This window comes from Cherax quadricarinatus, chromosome 60 (assembly GCF_038502225.1).
Source record: "Cherax quadricarinatus isolate ZL_2023a chromosome 60, ASM3850222v1, whole genome shotgun sequence".
NCBI lineage: Eukaryota > Metazoa > Arthropoda > Malacostraca > Decapoda > Parastacidae > Cherax > Cherax quadricarinatus.
Genome location: NC_091351.1, coordinates 5867253 through 5886130, shown reverse-complemented (window position 1 = coordinate 5886130; position 18878 = coordinate 5867253). Strand labels below are relative to the sequence as shown.

Here is an 18878-nt window from a genome sequence, read left to right as displayed (position 1 = left end):
GGCAGGAAAGGAAGATAGTAGTAGTAGTAGTAGTAGTAGAAGTAGAAGTAGTAGTAGAAGTAATAGTAGAAGTAATAGTAGTGGAGTCAGTCGAAGACTAAGAAAGAGGAGCACTGCAAGGGAACTAGGGGCCCACAAAGGGTAGGAACAAAAAGACAGTGTGAGTGTGACTTTGTAAATGGTCCAAGTCGGACCGAAACGTCGTCTCTTCTATGTGCGGGTTATTTCTGTATCGTTCCAGTTACGGTATTGTGCCTTTTTTGTTATTTATGTATTGTTCCAGTCACGGTATTGTGCTTTTTTGTTATTTATCAATTCCAATCCGTATGGGGTTGAAGTTATGTAATGAAATTATTGGAACCATCGGACAGAGAAATGCATATAAAAATAATTATAGTCGGAAGATTGTCACTTGAAGGTCACATAAATGAGTACTAAGAAACTAACATTTACACTAAGAAAAACATTTACATAAATGGATGTGTACATAGTCAAAAAAAAAAAACTATTCATTACGTACAGTAGTGATGACAGAAATATATTTGAATATACAGAAAAAGTTCAGACTCGCTGCAAAGTATTGCTGCCAGAGATAAAAAGTTGCAGAGAGGCTGATAGGAACACAAGAGACGTGATAACTATGTATAAGAAAACATAACGTCATGCAGAGCAGCAGATGAAGATTCAACATCACCATCAACAAGATAACAAGAAGACAACAATTATAAACTGAGACAAAACGGTGCCAAAAACATACTAGGTTTATCTTCACTAGTACAGTGGTAGAATAATGGAATGAGATGCAGGAGATAATGTGTTAATATGTTATACCCAGTGTGTGTGTGTGTGTGTGTGTATATATATATATATATATATATATATATATATATATATATATATATATATATATATATATATATATATATATATATATATATATATATATTATATATATATATATATATATATATATATACATATATATATATATATATATATATATATATATATATAACATTCAGGAATACGGAACACCTCAGTCGTATCTGTTCGTGTAACTACTACCAGATTCACACATACTTGTAGGAAATGTTCTGAGTAGTCTTATAATTTAGGTCTTTAATTTTATAATTTAAGGTCTTCAATTTTTTCTTCGTTGCATAATTTTTGTAGGTCACTTGTCACAATTTTGATCATCTTACCTCTGACATTTGGTCTTGCATTTCAGATAAGTTCCGGGAATATGCGTATTTCTTCAACTAATAATAATAATAAGGCAGTTGTCACAGTGGCCAGGAAAATGACTGGGTGGATAATAAGGACTTTCAGGACTAGTGAAGACACTTTTCAGATCGTTTGTGCTCGTTCTTGGAGTACCGTTCAATGTTGATAGATCCTGTCAGGGCAAGAGAGATACCAGAGCTGGTATAGATTCACATGGGACTAGAGTGTTGTCTTACACAGGATGTAATATTCCAGAAGGACTGAAGTTTTCTCTTAATGCAACCCACAGCCAGTGGCTAGCACAACTATTTTTTACTGTTACCTGGAGGTTATTCCGGGAATCAACGCCCCCGCGGCCCGGTCCATGACCAGACCTCCCGATGGATCAGGGCCTGATCAACTAGGCTGTTACTGCTGGCCGCACGCAGTCCAACGTACGAGCCACAGCCCGGCTGATCCGGCACTGACTTTAGGTATCTGTCCAGCTCTCTCTTGAAGGCAGCCAGGGGTTTATTGGCAATTCCCCTAATGCTTGATGGGAGGCTGTTGAACAGTTTTGGGCCCCGGACACTTATGGTGTTTTCCCTTAGTGCACCATTGGCGCCCCTACTTTTTATTGGGGGCATTTTGCATCGCCTGCCCAGTCTTTTACTTTCGTAGGGAGTGATTTCTGTGTGCAGACTTGGGACCATTCCTTCCAAGATTTTCCAAGTGTAGATTATGATACATCTCTCCCTCCTGCGTTCCAACGAGTACAAGTCAAGTGCTTCCAAGCGTTCCCAGTAGTTAAGGTGCTTGACAGAACTTATACGTGCAGTAAAGGATCTCTGTACACTCTCTAGATCTGCGATTTTACCTACTTCGAATGGAGATGTTATGTACAGCAGACTTCCAGCCTAGAGAGAACAAGTGATTTGAAAAGGATCATCATTGGCTTGGCATCTCTCGTTTTGAAAGTTCTCATTATCCATCCTATCATTTTCTTTGCACTTGTGATCGTGGCACTGTTGTGATCCTTGAAAGTGAGATCCTCAGACATTACTACTCCCAGGTCCCTTACATTATTTTTCCGCTTTATTGTATGGCCGGAGTCAGTAGTACGCTCTGTTCTAGTTATTATCTCCTCCAGTTTTCCATAACGGAGTAGTTGGAATTTGTCCTCATTGAACATCATATTGTTTACCGTTGCCCACTGGAAAACTTTGTTTATATCTTCTTGGAGGTTAACCGCGTCCTCAGCAGATGACAGCCTCATTCAGATCGTAGTATCATCCGCAAAGGATGATACGGTGCTGTGGTGTATATCTCTGTCTATGTCTGATATGAGGATAAGGAATAAGATGGGGGCGAGTACTGTGCCTTGTCGAACAGAGCTCTTCACTATGGCAGCCTCCGATTTAACTCTGTTGACCACTACTCTTTGTGTTCGATTTGTTAGGAAGTTGAAGATCCATCTCCCCACTTTCCCAGTTATTCCTTTAGCACGTATTTTATGGGCTATTACGCCATGATCGCATTTGTCAAAAGCTTTTGCAAAGTCTGTGTATATTACATCTGCATTCTGATTTTCTTCCAGTGCATCCAAGGCCATGTCATAGTGATCCAGTAGTTGTGAGAGGCAGGAGCGACCTGCCCTGAACCCATGTTGCCCTGGATTGTGCAGATTTTGGGAATCCAGGTGATTTGCAATCCTGCTTCTTAGCACTCTTTCAAAGATTTTTATGATGTGGGACGTCAGAGCTATTGGTCTATAGTTCTTAGCTAATGCTTTGCTGCCACCTTTATGGAGTGGGGCTATATCCGTTGTTTTTAGTGACTGTGGAATTTCACCCATGTCCAAGCTCCTCCTCCATAGTGTACTTAGGGCACGCAAGAGGGGTTTCTTGCAGTTCTTAATGAAAACAGTTCCACGAGTCTGGGCCCGGGGCTGAGTGCATAGGCATGTTGTCAATGGCTTTTTCGAAATCTATCGGAGTTAGGGTAATGTCGGAAATCTGGCATACATTTATGTAGTTTTGAGGCTCATTCATGAAGAAATCATTTGGGTCGTCGATCCTCAGACCGATTAGTGGTTCACTAAACACAGAGTCGTACAGGGATTTCAATATTTCACTCATTTCCTTGTTGTCTTCTGTGTAAGTCCCATCCTGTCTGACTAGGGGCCCGATACTAGATGTGGTATTTGCCTTGTTTTTGGCATATGAAAAGAAATATTTTGAATTTCTTTCAATTTCACTAATAGCTGCTGGAGCTGCTGGGGTGTAAGGATACTAGCCCAAATATTTCTGTTTAATTACGTAATTAAACTTGAAAACAATGTAGATTTGTTGTTGTAGTAGCCTCTCGACATTTTTACAGCTGCATTATATGTCTAAGAATATGTACGTGCACCAGCCTTGCTTCAACACCGGAGGCAGCGACGTGATGGAGGCGAGGAGTGACATAGGTAAAGGTAAAGAGATGGTTGCTGGTGTGGGGAGGTTGGGGCGGCGCTGGTTGAGTCGGTGGTGATAGTGGAGGGGTGTAACAGCCGGGTGAGGCAGAGGCGCTGCCGTGAGTGATGGGGTTTATACAGGTCTGGAGGGCAGTAATGCACGTCATTAATTCCCGAGTGTGGTGGTGCTGTCGCCTGTCCTCCCGTCCACTACACCTGTCACTCACTGCTACCCCCACCCCGACATCAGCCATCCACACTACATCCCACCCAGTACCAGGGACGCCCTCAAATTATTACTCATTCACGCAGGCACCAGTGCTTTGTACTCTGTGTTACACAAGACGAGGTAGTAAGTGCTACAGTTTCTAAACAGAAATAAAAATTATATATAAATTCAACCCTCGAGATGAGACACCACGAGCTCTTCCAAACTTCAAATTGATAAACAAAGCAGCAGCAGCAACAACAACAAAAAACACGCAGGCACACGCATGGCTGGAGAGAAGCTTCAAATATAAGAGTGAAAAGGACCTCTGTGAATATACCACCAAGCATATTGCTGGAAATATATACACACCCAAAAATGTGCCACTCCTCGGTCCTCCAGAAGCAGTGTTACAACATCGAGTGCCCTGCATTCCATCTAAAAGGGACCAGGAGGCACAGACCCCACAAGACAAACAATAGTAGCTACGACAACCCAACTCCAGGTGATTTTTTAGTGGCAGGAAACGAAAAAAGAAAATGGAAGGAAATAACAAAAATAGTCCACCACCTTGGAGCCTTGTTGGACTGGAGGCGCAGCCAGTGGCCACCCATGGCCCTCCAGAATTACAACTACTGATGCCAATAACAAAATCCCCCCAACAAACACAGAATACAACCTCGTTCATATTTGCTAATATACAGGGCCTAAAGCCATCCACCAACAACAAAATACCTTCTATCAGTGGACTTCTAGTGGAGTCTAATGCAATGTTTGCAGCCTTCACAGAGACTCACACAAAAGATCACTTTGACAGTGAAATATGGATAAGTGGTTACAACCTTTTTAGATGCGACAGAAAAAACAGGCAACAAGGGGGGGTTGGCCTGTATGTCAAAGAGTCCCTTATCTGCACGGAGTTGCTGAACACCACAAATGAGGTAGTTGAAGTTCTATCAATAAAGATCGAGAACCAAAACCTAGTCATTGTGGTTGTATACAAGCCACCAGATGCAACCTCACAACAGTTCAAAGAACAGCTACTGAAAATCGATTACTGTTTGGAAAACCTTCCAGCTCCATCCCCAAACATCTTACTGCTTGGTGATTTCAACCTAAGGCATACAAAATGGAAGAATGTAGAAAATAATGTTATAGCTGAAACAATCCCCAGAGTTAGCGCAGATGAAAGGTCACACACACATGAGCTACTAAGTCTCTGCGAAAAACACACCTTAAACCAGCAGATAGTGGAGCCAACAAGACTAGAAAACACACTTAACCTTATCTTCACAAATAATGAGGACCTGATAAGAGACATAAGAATATCAAAAACAACTAATTCCGATCACAATCTAATTGAAGTCCAGATGTACATGCATAGGGGTCCTGAACAGCAGAATGCATGTACCTGTGAAGGTGTCTTCACAAAATACAATTTCAACAACAAGAACATCAACTGGGACCAGGTAAACCATGTCCTAAACGAAACATGTTGGGAAGATATCTTAAATGACATGGATCCAAACCAGTGCCTTGAAAGGATCAACTTCCTGGTAGCCGAAGCATGTTCTAGGCATATTCCCCTAAGAAAGAAGAAGAGCAGGAGTAAACTGGAAAGAAAAAGATGCTCCCTCTACAGAAGACGACGAAGAGTCACTGAGCTCCTCAGGAGTGCTAGAATATCTGATACACGAAAGGAGGCGCTGACCAGGGAAGTGGAAACTATCGAACTTAAGCTAAATGACTCTTACAGGAACCAGGAGAGGCAGGAGGAGCTTAAAGCTATTAGTGAAATTGAAAGAAATTCAAAATATTTCTTTTCATATGCCAAAAACAAGGCAAATACCACATCTAGTATCAGGCCCTTACTCAGACAGGATGGGACTTACACAGATGACAACAAGGAAATGAGTGAAATATTGAAATCCCAGTACGACTCTGTGTTTAGTGAACCACTAATCGGTCTGAGGATCGACGACCCAAATGATTTCTTCATGAATGAGCCTCAAAACTCCATAAATGTATGCCAGATTTCCGACATTACCCTAACTCCGATAGATTTCGAAAAAGCCATTGACAACATGCCTAAGCACTCAGCCCCAGGCCCAGACTTGTGGAACTCTGTTTTCATTAAGAACTGCAAGAAACCCCTCTCGCGTGCCCTAAGTACACTATGGAGGAGGAGCTTGGACATGGGTGAAATTCCACAGTCACTTAAAACAACGGAAATAGCCCCACTCCATAAAGGTGGCAGCAAAGCATTAGCTAAGAACTATAGACCAATAGCCCTGACATCCCACATCATAAAAATCTTTGAAAGAGTGCTAAGAAGCAGGATTCCGAAAATCTGCACAATCCAGGGCAACATGGCTTCAGGGCAGGTCGCTCCTGCCTCTCACAACTACTGGATCACTATGACATGGCCTTGGATGCACTGGAAGAAAATCAGAATGCAGATGTAATATACACAGACTTTGCAAAAGCATTTGACAAATGCGATCATGGCGTAATAGCCCATAAAATACGTGCTAAAGGAATAACTGGGAAAGTGGGCAGATGGATGTTCAACTTCCTAACAAATCGAACACAAAGAGTAGTGGTCAACAGAGTTAAATCGGAGGCTGCCATAGTGAAGAGCTCTGTTCCACAAGGCACAGTACTCGCCCCCATCTTATTCCTTATCCTCATATCAGACATAAACAGAGATATACACCACAGCACCGTATGATCCTTTGCGGATGATACTAGGATCTGCATGAGGCTGTCATCTGCTGAGGATGCGGTTAACCTCCAAGAATATATAAACAAAGTTTTCCAGTGGGCAATGGTAAAGAATATGATGTTCAATGAAGACAAATTCCAACTACTCCGTTATGGAAAACTGGAGGAGATAATAACTAGAACGGAGTATACTACTGACTCCGGCCATACAATAGAGCGGAAAAATAATGTAAGGGACCTGGGAGTAGTAATGTCTGAGGATCTCACTTTCAAGGATCACAACAGTGCCAGGATTGCACGTGCAAAGAAAATGATAGGATGGATAATGAGAGCTTTCGAAACGAGAGATGCCAAGCCCATGATGATCCTTTTCAAATCACTTGTTCTCTCTAGGCTGGAATACTGCTGTACATTAACATCTCCATTCAAAGCAGGTGAAATCGCAGATCTAGAGAGTATACAGAGATCCTTTACTGCACGTATAAGTTCTGTCAAGTACCTTAACTACTGGGAACGCTTGGAAGCACTTGACTTGTACTCGTTGGAACGCAGGAGGGAGAGATATATCATAATCTACACTTGGAAAATCTTGGAAGGAATGGTCCCAAATCTGCACACAGAAATCACTTCCTTCGAAAGTAAAAGACTGGGCAGGCGATGCAAAATGCCCCCAATAAAAAGTAGGGGCGCCATTGGTACACTAAGGGAAAACACCATAAGTGTCCGGGGCCCAAAACTGTTCAACAGCCTCCCATCAAGCATTAGGGGAACTGCCAATAAACCCCTGGCTGCCTTCAAGAGAGAGCTGGACAGATACCTAAAGTCAGTGCCGGATCAGCCGGGCTGTGGCTCGTACGTTGGACTGCGTGCGGCCAGCAGTAACAGCCTAGTTGATCAGGCCCTGATCCATCGGGAGGCCTGGTCATGGACCGGGCCGCGGGGGCGTTGATCCCCGGAATAACCTCCAGGTAACCAGGTAACACCTTATAACAGCGGCATATGCAGGAATGGCAAATCTCAAAATAGCATTCAGAAACTCGAATTAAAAATCTTCCAGAACCTTATATACGACGTATGTCTGATTCGGTGATGGAGCCCACATCCTGTCAACCACAGAAAGAAGCTAGAAAAGATCCCAAGGTTTGCAACCAGGCTAGTACCATAACTGAGGGGAATGTTCTACGAGAGGTTGAAGGAACTGAACCTGACGATCTTCACTTGGATGTAAAGAAAAGGTCCTTGTGGAGGTGAGCTTGTAAGATGAGATAGAGTAAGAATACAGGGCTTAACTCAGGTGCTGGGTGATAATATTGGCGGAGAACACAAGGGAAGACATGATTACTACATGAAACTCTTAAGGAAAAAATGATAGGGTAGCTAAGGATAGAATGAATTAACAGAAAGATCAAGAGGAGAAAGGACACTGGTGGAAGCTGAAGGCTCGGACAAATCATGGGGTACGGAAGTATTTCTTTAGTGTGAGGGTGATTAAAAGGTGGAATGATTTGGATGAAGCTGTGGTGAAGGCAACCTCATTACACAATTTCAAGAGTAGATATAAGTCCGAATAGGCCAGAAATCAGCAATGCCAATCGAAGTATAGTAAGAAGTGGGCTAGGATCCGAGTCTCCGTCCCTGCATACATCTCCGTGAGTACATGCACACACCAGATCCTTTGCACTTTATTTCACAAATGATCGTACGACTATTAGGATATTACTTCCACTTTTTCATAACTTTATCTCGCGTATGCTTATCGCTGTGGTTCTAAAGTACGGAGCCTCTACAGTTTCCGCACCGCACGTCATAACAACAACCTATAACGAATAATTGTTTTTGTGACATGCCTTTGATCGGTTTCGAGAGTTGTGTAATAGCAGCCTGCCCTAAGACCAGACTTAATTGGTGGCTAAGTTGTCAGCCAGGCTGTTGCTGTTAACGGCCTACATAGCCACAACCTGGCTGATTAAATCTTTTCACTTTTCGTACCAGAGTTGTGCTGCTTCTCAGTTCAATGTGCTTATCTACAACTGATACCATCCTATTGCATATATATTTTCTACATTTGAATCAGTTGCAAAAATGAAATCGATATACGAAAGCACTGACTGGCGATTAAGTTACATATTAGTAGTAGTTTTACGTAAAAGATCTATACTCTAGTTGGCCGTGTATTTGAGAGGGAAAAAACTGTCAAGCAACGTCACTGAATCCCATCCCTGGGAGCTTTTAAAATAGGTTGGACAGTTGCAAGAGTGAAAATGATTGAGTGTATGTAGGACCTACCTCAGTCCTCTTTCAGCGATCCATTGTTCTTATGTAAATAAACCTGGTATGTGAAAGTCTAAGAAATAGAAGACTATTGGTTTTGGCACAAGTCACAAGTTCGCCCTGCACAATTGGCTGAGTATGTTAGTGGGGTATTCGTGAATTTCATCCTCCCCTTCCCCCCCAGCACTCCGTCCCCCCTCCCCCTCTCCTAGCCCCTTACCCTTTCCATTGTTCCCTTTCTTTCTTTTTCTCTCCATTTTTCTCTATTTCTGAACTTATCTCCATTTTTCCTTCTCTTTTTCCCTTTGTCTTTTTCTCTTTCATCTTTTTCTCTTTCTCTTTTTCTCTTTTTTTCTCTTTTTTTTCTCTATTTCTTTATCTTTCCCTCTCCCTCTCTCTGTATGGGTTGGCTAAGGAGAAACTGTTCTTTCATTTAATATACGTAAACAAATCAGGATTGTTGTTCATGCTTAATGTGCATTATAATTAGTATTTCTTAAGTAATATTCTAGAGACTGGCATCCAGTACATTGCCTTTACCGAGAATGAACTGTGGTAACTTGCTGGAACTCCCTGCTAGATTCTAATAAAATCTGCAACACGTCAACGTACTTACCTTGCTTAGTTTGCTACTGTGATGATTGCAATGACACAACTATCGTCATTTTTGCTTACTCAAGTTCAGAATCCGTAACAGAATGAAAAAAGTGGTGTCTGCCATATGAATCATGGTCCCTTAAGGAACGTGTCTTGATGCAGGTGAGGAGGGGGGCTTGATTCAAGGAATTGAATCTGTCCTCCTCCCGTTCCTTAGATCGATCCTGATTACTTCTCATTACCCAAGCACCGTATGGTTTTAGGTCTTCGCATGATAATATGAACCATGGCGTTATATCAGAAACTTGTGTTGTTTAATGAAGTTCTCTATTTAAATGTAGATTATAACCTTGGTTAAATGGGTTAGTCAAGAATTTTCTGATGTCGGGTCAGCGATACCAGAAAGGCAGAGAGTTGCACTGAAAAATGGTATTCCAGCAGATTGTACTAGCTGCCAGTGGAAGGATGAGAGAGTTGTATATTGCTGTAAGTGACACTCCTCTCCAAGGAGGTTCCTTGACGCTGGTGAGGGGCTCTTGATCTAGGGAATTGGATCTGTACTCCAGTTTCCTGCATTGAGCCTGAATGCCTTCCATCCCTCCCCCCCCCCCTCACAAGCACTGTATAATCCTTCGGGTTTAGCGCTCCCCCATGATTATAATGTAAGTGACACTGATATTCCTCGCACTAAAGAAAATCATCCTTAATGTTTAATAATAACCCGCGTGGAGACAGAAATTCAGATGATTAATTGATCTGTATATTTCAACCCCCTTCTGGGATTCTCTTCATCAGAAGGGGGTCGAAATTTACAAATCAATTAATCTTCTGAGTTTGTCTCCTTGTGAGTTATTACTGAACACTGATAAGTGTTCATCTTTAATGTTAGCATTTTCTCATCGTTTTATGTATTTTGTACAAATAAAACACTAGAAGGAATTGTAAAAATAAATCTTTGGAGCCAGTAACCTGAAATAATTAGTAAATGTTTGCATTTAAGCCAAGAGTTGACGCTGTTTAGTTTATTATTACAGTATACGGCAGTATCAAAAATATCTAAAAAATTTGCTGCATAATCACATAATATATAAAGTTAAATATCCTGGATGTGTGAGACTGTGTGTGGAAAAACTTACAGCCATTTTTGCTTTATGACAACATAGGTGTCATGCAGTGTTAAGTTATTCGTTGTTTTCCTTACAAGAAGCAGTGTTCATGGAGGGTAACGATCCTGGCATGCCCTTGCTAATGTGTCATTATCTCTCGTAGTTACCCACTAGTTACCTCGTTAATGTTTTTGCTATTACTGAACTTCGAGTAGTAGATTTAAAGTAATCTGGGTATATGGTTGACAGCAAATGGTCTGTGTTGGTGGCGCGAAGAGTAGAGGAGTGGAGGGGAGTAGTGGAGCCATCGCCAGATCCATCATCTGCGTCCGTCGTGGCCAACTCTTAACAACCACGTGGGCCAGATCCACTCTCATCCGGCATCCATCACACCCAAGGCCGCCCTCACACTCAGGCCCGCCTCCACCCACAGTGCCACCCAACCCTCGTGGGAACTACCCCTCTTACTCAGCCGCTAGCATCCTGGCTGTCTGCTGTGGCTGGCTCATACCATTCCCTGGGCTCATCCTCTTCCACCCCTCTCCCTTAAACACACATATACATAGACAGTATCCCAAGGGTTGGTCCACACACATTGGTTGATAGTGAGTCACACACTTGACTTGTACAGAATTGACTGGTATCAAATATTGACCAAGAATTAATGATGTCTCACTAACTAGTCTCTGAAATTATAGGAATAAGTTTCAGGACTGAGTGAAACTCGGAGGAAGAATAAGGTCTGTGGAGTCGGAGTCGGAAACAATTCTTGGGTTACTGGAGTTAGTAAAATGTAATTAAAGGAGTCGGAGTCGAAGGTTTTGTGTCGGCTCCATGGCCTTGGAAAGAATGCCGGTAATAAAAAAAATGAGAAAAGGTATGGGGTAGAAGGGGTGGACGAGGATGTGGGGGGGGGGCTTTAATCAAATCTTATATTAGCTGGTTTTAAGTGCACATTGAAAGAGGAATGGAAACACAAGTTAAAGGCTCATTGTGAGGAAATCTTGTTAATGTTAAAAATTAAGAGGACAGCAAAGAACAGAAGTGAAGGACAGTTGCAGCCAAATGAAGTGCCCAAAGACTGGAATAGGAAACTCTATATTCATAACCCTGAACCCTTCCAGCACATGGACCTCTTCCCTCCCTCTACCCTCTGGCTCATCTTTCCCAGCCCCACTTCTTCTTCGCCCATAAGCGTGATAGAGGAAATCAGGGCACTGCAAATCAGTACATGGTACAAGATCAGTGGCAAACCAAGACATCACAGCTCTCGCATGGACAAAACTTTTGGATATAACAGATATAATAATCCCAGTAGGATATCAAGTACTAAGGAAATATTAATCAGGGGAAAGGGTAGGGGTGTCACTACCATTCAAAAACCAATGGAGTTTTGAATATATAAGAATAATACGAAGACAATAAAGCACTGGAAGACATTAAGAAAAGAGTAAAAAAGAAAAGTGTGCATATGGCAACATTATAGTAATTACTACAAAGAAATAGGCTGAGAGAATTGGAATCTACATGGAAGACTGGATACGTGGATGGCTAAAGTTGTGAAAGTTGTAAGTTGTTGTTTCTTCTAGCTAGTAAGGAAAGTTTTCCTTTTAGAATTTGCTACAGTTTATTACAAATATCTTGGAAATGATGCTGGATTTGGTTTGGACTGTGGTTAACAGCCCGACGCCGCCGTTGCTGACACTAATGTCTGCACTGCTTGGGCCTACCTAGTGTGTGACTTTTAACCTCTGACTTGAAATGACTTTTGATTATGCCATGGGCTGTGATACATGGACTTTTGCTGTTGATGCTGATGTCACCGCTGCCGTTGATTCTGTTAACTCTACTTGTGCTGCCTCTTAATCGGCTCCTCTGCTACTGGCAGTAACGCTGCTGTTACAACTGTTTGCTTGGAAGGTAGCTGGCGAGAGGCAATCCACCTTGCTTATGGTTGCCGAGATGTATGGAGCAGTGCAGGAAATGTAAATGCTGCCATACTAGATCATGAGTTTTTAGTATAGGGGTTCTTCCAGAAGGGAGCCCAGAGCCAAGTTGGTTGCCCAAGGAAGAGAAGAGGTTTTGTCTTCAGGGAAGACCACGTGAGCGATGCTGAGAGCTAGCGACAAGAACAGAATTCAGTGCTAGCCCTCTAGTGGGTGCTATCAAAAACAGGCCTTAGGCCAGTAACTCTGTCGAGGCATAGCGTTTGGCTTGGATTGAATTTTGTATATGGTTTGGTTTGCAAAAGTATTTGCTCCATATATTTTGTTTCTCTCTCTAATGTATTGACACAGTTCTGCTAGTTGCAGCCGTATTGGAATTTAAAAAATATATTTGTCCATGCTGAGTTTTTTTTTTTAAGTTATTTTGCCCTTAATCATGTGTAGGTTCGTATTAATCTTTATTTTTTTTTTTTTTTGGCTAAGAGCTCCAAGTGATCTTATTATAGGTTCAAGCGTTCTTCCAATCTCACAATTTTCTCCAAATATACAGATGTTGACATGCCTTTAAAACCTGGTCAGTTGTGATGGTAGTTGTGGCTAACATGTTTGTTTTTATTTTCAGGTGGAAGACATGGAAAGAGCGGCCGGGGATGGGGTGGTGGAGTTCAATGAAATAGAGGATGATTGGTGAGCTGTCGTAGTGTGGCTACTAGTAGTGGTAGGTGCAGTAGTGCTTGTAGAGTAATTTATATGTAGTGCCTTAGCTCTTTTACAAGTGTAGCTGTCATTGTTGTCTAGCTCCATTATTAATGTAATGTACATTATTGTGTAGCTCTCACTAGTGTAGCTTTTGCATAGCTCCATCACTAATATAGTGTACACTATTGTGTAGCTCTCACTAGTGTAGCTGTCGTTGTTGTATAGCTCCATCACTAATATAGTGTACACTATTGTGTCGCTCTCACTAGTGTAGCTGTCGTCGTTGCATAGCTCCATCACTAATATAGTGTACACTATTGTGTAGCTCTCACTAGTAGTTGTACACTATTGTGTAGCTCTCACTAGTAGTTGTACACTTTTGTATAGGTACTCATAAGTGTTTTAATAATTAGTCACCAGATTTGCATGTTGATAGATTGTAATACACCTGTATCACAACATGGAGAGATTTTATTTTTTCAACGCTCTGTAGTCAATAATAGTTTCTCTGAAATGTTGAATATTGGAATAACATTATACAAATTCAAGGATGTAATGATAGCCATAAAATAAGGTCATTAGATATGCCAGATCTGCACACTATCATAACAGTCGAGTAAGAGAGACAGGAGAAGCTAATATGAATCTTGTGACAAACAGGGGCAGAGTGGACACAGGAGAATTTTACATCAATGTCTGTGGGCCCAAACTATTCAGCATGTTAACAGAAAATATCAGAAATACTGGTAAAACAAGTGTAAAAATCTTGAAGAGAAAACTCAATGAGTACCTCTGCCAAGCGTGATGGATAAGTGGGTCAGTGGGCTGTCAGTAGCAACAGCCTCGTTGACCAGGCAAACCAGTCAAGTCTGGCCCAAGACTGGGCTGCAAGAGTAGGAAAAAACTTGAAATCCATCAGAGATAAATGTAGTTGTTGATATCCACAGAAGATTGTACTCCACTGTAGCGCAAGTACTCTTGATAGTGCTCATTCAATTGTGTAATCTTGTCTGTAATTTGCATATAGTTTCCCCCACATTAAGTACGTGCATCTGATTATTCCTGTCCATTAACGAAATTGTAACCCATTATAGTATAATTTCGAAACATATTTAGTAATATTCAGGCAGGCTATGTAAATCATTGAAGATTGTGTATAGCGCTGGCGGTAGAGAATAAGTGAGTCACAAAGTTCTGTGTTCCCCAGATGTAAGAGCAACGACGTGGGACTGCGAGAAGACGTGTATGATGCCAGTGTTGCAGGTGGTTGACAACAGCCACCTGTTGCTGACGTAGAAGGCGATGGTGTCTGTGGTGGTAGGAATGAGGAGACCCCAGCATAGGCAGTGGGTCCGCAACCTTAACACCTGCATCCCAACTAAACACTCATCCACCTACATCCCCACGAGCCACCCTGTACACATGTGGGTTATGCTATTCCCCGTGTTACTAGTTCCGCCTCCTTCATTATAACTTCATCTCACCTCGCCTTGACATTTTACTTTTTTCTTTTTTCTTTCCTAATGTCTGCCTCTCTCCTGTCACCTCCATTTCTTCTCCCTCCTTCCACTTCTCATTTCCTTTCATTTTTCCTTTACCCCTCCCCATCCAGTTTTCCTGTCTCGTGACCCTACCTTAACTCTCTCTCTCTCCCCACTCTCCCTCTCCCTGTTCTCCCTCTCCCCACTCTCCCTCTCCCTGCTCTCCCTCTCCCTGCTCTCCCTCTCCCCGCTCTCCCTCTCCCTGCTCTCCCTCTCCCCACTCTCCCTCTCCCCGCTCTCCCTCTCCCCGCTCTCCCTCTCCCCGCTCTCCCTCTCCCCGCTCTCCCTCTCCCTGCTCTCCCTCTCCTCCACCTACTTCTCCTTTCTTACAATTGCAAACTTTAGAAAACAATACTGTTTAACTTTTTTAAATATATTTTGGATGACATGTGTTACTAAAATGAAGTTTGTTCAATATGAAATTTTAATTTTTTTTAGTCGATAATGTTTTTTTGACGAACATTTAGTAGTGAACGAGTTTAAATTTACCTCTCATCATCTATTAAAAGCTGACACATTGTGTTTATGATATTTTATTTATTAGTGTTTATTTTTTTTTTTTTTTTTTTACCTTTTGACCTTTAGACTGAATTTATTCGACAGTGCCACTCTCCCCGTGAGTGAGGATGCCGCCATATTTATCACAGTTAAATGCATTTATTACAAGCAGTAGTAAATATTGGTGTGTGAGACAAGTTATCATATGTGGCTAGTTGAAAAACCTCACTCAGAGTAGTGTTAGGTTGTAACCAGACCTAAAGTCACTAGTTATGGTCACCACGTTGTGGTGGTGTGTGAGGCTGCACTATACCAGGTTGTCAGTGACTGCCTCTCACCAGCACCACTAGTCTCTCACACCGCTCTCTACCCATCATGTCCTCTTGTAATTATCTAACAGTAAAATGCCCTGTAATGATTTGTTTTGTTAGATTTTGGGAGTCCTGCCCTTGTTCTGCAGTTGATACCTGATGTTGCAGGTATTGGTATTTTGTGTAAGCTTTTCCTGGTTTTAAAAACACCGGAATTTTAATTTCACTGATAAACCACCTTTATTATGCGGCCTTCTGAAAAAAAAAAAAGTGATCTTAGGTACAATGTTTATTTTTTTGTAGCAATTATGTTTATGTTTCAGATCTTAGTGGTTTTTTAATTGAGCATTCATGGCTTTATATAACGTTTACACTGCAGTGATATATATTTACAGCTTATCAGAAAGCTTTGCAGTCACTATGCTTAATAATTCACATTATTGTGGGAATGTGACACATTTGGTCCAGTATGGTAAAAGCTCACTGCAGCAAGCGAAGCAGAAGCTAATATTAGCAGTTCGTAAGTAAAAATGCAAAATGGTTTATATACACTACAACCCCATCATTATTATATCACTGGTATATAATACCGACAGGTTGGTGAATTGGGCACATGTGTAACACCCTGTCATATCATTATCTTATAGATGTTTCACCATGTAGTGGATTTATCAGTACAAGCCACTGGTTGGCAAAACGTCTACAAAATAGAGATACCCAGGTGTTGCACATGGGTCTAAGTCACCTACCTTACCACTGTCGAGCACCACTTCTGTGTCGCCACGTCTGCTGTGAGCTGCACCTCCTGATCTTTTTCCCCATGTACTACAGCCAATGGTCTGTGTCTCACGCTGTTTCACATATCACAGTCAATTAGTGTCTCGTGTGATGTAGCTGATATCAAGCAGTGACTTAGCTTTCACAGTATGTGTTCCATTTAGCTTTTATTAATGTTCTTAATGTTCACTTATATAGTCTTAAGGATATTTTATTTTCAATTATTATGTTAATGCCATTAGGTTAAATTTAAGGTAAATTAAATTATTCAACGGCATTAGTTTCAGTTCAGTTAATTAAAATATTGCATATTTTGGCACAAAGAAAACTTTGCTTTTGCTGTCGGTGAATGATTTTGCTGTTATAATTTTGAGTAATTATTTCAAACCATCAAGCAATGAGTAAAGAATTTCGATTTTTTTTTTTTTTAAGTTATTGTACTGTATTTGGGAATAACACCAACAGTATTGTATTTAGGAGTAACACCAGCTCTCTATTGTATTTGGGAGTAACACCAACAGTCTGTCGTAATTGGGAATAACACCAGCTGTATTAAACTGTGCTCTGAATAAATATATGCATCCACATTGTTCTTTTATTTTTAATAGTTTTGCCCATGTGCTCAGTTCACGACTTGAAAATTAATGTTCATCTACCATAAACTATTTGTTATACTTAATCTCAGTTAAGCCTGCTTCAGTAGTCATGGGATAACTAATAAATACACAAAGTACATTTAGGTCTGTGGATTGTTAAAGGGATGACAGTATGGCTGTAGTTATTATGGTTAATTAATCTTTAGATTTTTTTAGTCCCCTCGGAGCTACTTGATGTTGGCGAGGGACTCTTGATCCAAGGAATTGGACCAGTACTCATATTCCTTGAATCAAGCCTGATAGCCTTCTATTCCCCAAGGCATTGTATGACCCCTGTGGGTTTAGTGTTCCCCCATGAATGTGATAATATATTTTCAAGTTCTTGATTAGAGGATGAGTGCCAGAGTGTGATGTGTGGCTCTTGGTATATATTTATTATGTATTAGGATAGGGAATAAAATTATTATGATCAGGAGAAAGCGCTAAACCCGTAGAAGCCATGAAATCAGGTTCAATCCCTGCCTTATATTCAATTAGTCATCTCTATATAAGGTTCAGAATGTTTAATTATTGTTAATGAAAGGTTAAGAGAATATTTGGCTTAGGAGATCTCTATTACCATATATCACAACAATTTGGCTATGGCATTGCACAAGAAAACAAACTCCTTTGAACGAAGCTTATATTTTTTTCTGAATTTGTGATGAGACATAAGATCAAAATTAATAAATAACAAAAAGGCACAATACCGTGACTGGAAAGATACACAAATAACCCGCACATAAAAGACAGAAGCTTACGACGACGTTTCGGTCCGACTTGGACCATTGACTTGGTCAATGGTCCAAGTCGGACCGAAACGTCGTCGTAAGCTTCTGTCTTTTATGTGCGGGTTATTTGTGTATCAAAATTAATACACATATACGGAGACTTGGTGGTATAATGTTACATTTCAACGTCCAGCTTGGTACCCAAATTCCTGAGTGCTCAAGAGGGGTATTAAAATATAACACTGGTCAACAACCAAAATGCTTCTGAAAGCAGAGTAGCAATTTCCAACTAATTTTTGGTCACTGTTACTGAATATCATGATTAAAATTGTTTGTTGGCTCTACATTTCAATATACACCTAAGTGTCACAACAGGTTCAAAGAGGCTTGTGGCAGTGTGTTTCTTACCATATTCAGTCTCACTGACCTTCATTATTGTTCCAGCAATCATAGAAGGTGGTTGTGCTGTGCAAGTTTATATTTTGAGTTGAAAGGTAGGTGATTTTCTTAGTCAAACATTTTTTAAACTTATAATAAATGAATGGAGGTAAAGCAGCTGGGATTGATTGGATAAGGGTGGAAATGTTAAAAGTAGGTGAGGATATAGTTTTTGGTTAGTGTTTTTACTTAATAAATGTATGGAAGAGGGTAAGGTACCTAGGGATTGGCAGAGAGCATGCATAGTTCCTTTGTATAAAGGCAAAGGGGACAAAAGAAAGTGTAAAAATTATAGGGGAATAAGTCTGCTGAGTATACCTGGTAAAGTGTATGGTAGAGTTATTATAGATAGAATTATGAGTAAGACGGAGAGCAGGATAGCAGATGAACAAGGAGGCTTTAGGAAAGGTAGGGGGTGTGTACACCAAGTGCTTGGAGTGAAATGCATAGGTGAACAATATTTAGATAAGGGTAAAGAGGTTTTTGTGGCATTTATGGATTTGGAAAAGGCATATGATGGGGTGAATAAGGGGGCAATGTGGCAGATGTTGCAAATGTATGGAATAGGAGGTACGTTATTGAAAGCGGTGAAAAGCTTTTACAAGGGTAGTGAGGTTCATGTTAGAGTATGTAGGCGAGAGGGGGATTATTTTCCAGTAAAAGTAGGCCTTAGACAGGGATGTGTGATGTAACCATGGTTGTTCAATATACATGTATTTATAGATGGAGTAGTAAGAG

General features: G+C 41.0%; 1 protein-coding gene across 3 annotated transcripts in view; it reads left to right on the top strand.

Annotated features, from left to right (window-relative positions):
• Positions 1 to 16921, top strand: part of LOC128694522 (ubiquitin carboxyl-terminal hydrolase 48-like) — a 208848-nt gene extending 191927 nt beyond the window's left edge. For 2 of the 3 annotated variants that reach the window (XM_070097910.1, XM_070097907.1), the window contains 2 exons: positions 13133 to 13228; positions 14417 to 16921. In XM_070097910.1, the coding sequence (XP_069954011.1) occupies positions 13133 to 13201 (69 nt within the window). In that variant the 3' untranslated portion in view covers positions 13202 to 13228; positions 14417 to 16921. The remainder of the gene's footprint in view (positions 1 to 13132; positions 13229 to 14416) is intronic. The other variant, XM_070097908.1, reaches the window with a different exon arrangement.
• Positions 16922 to 18878: the final 1957 nt, after the last annotated feature.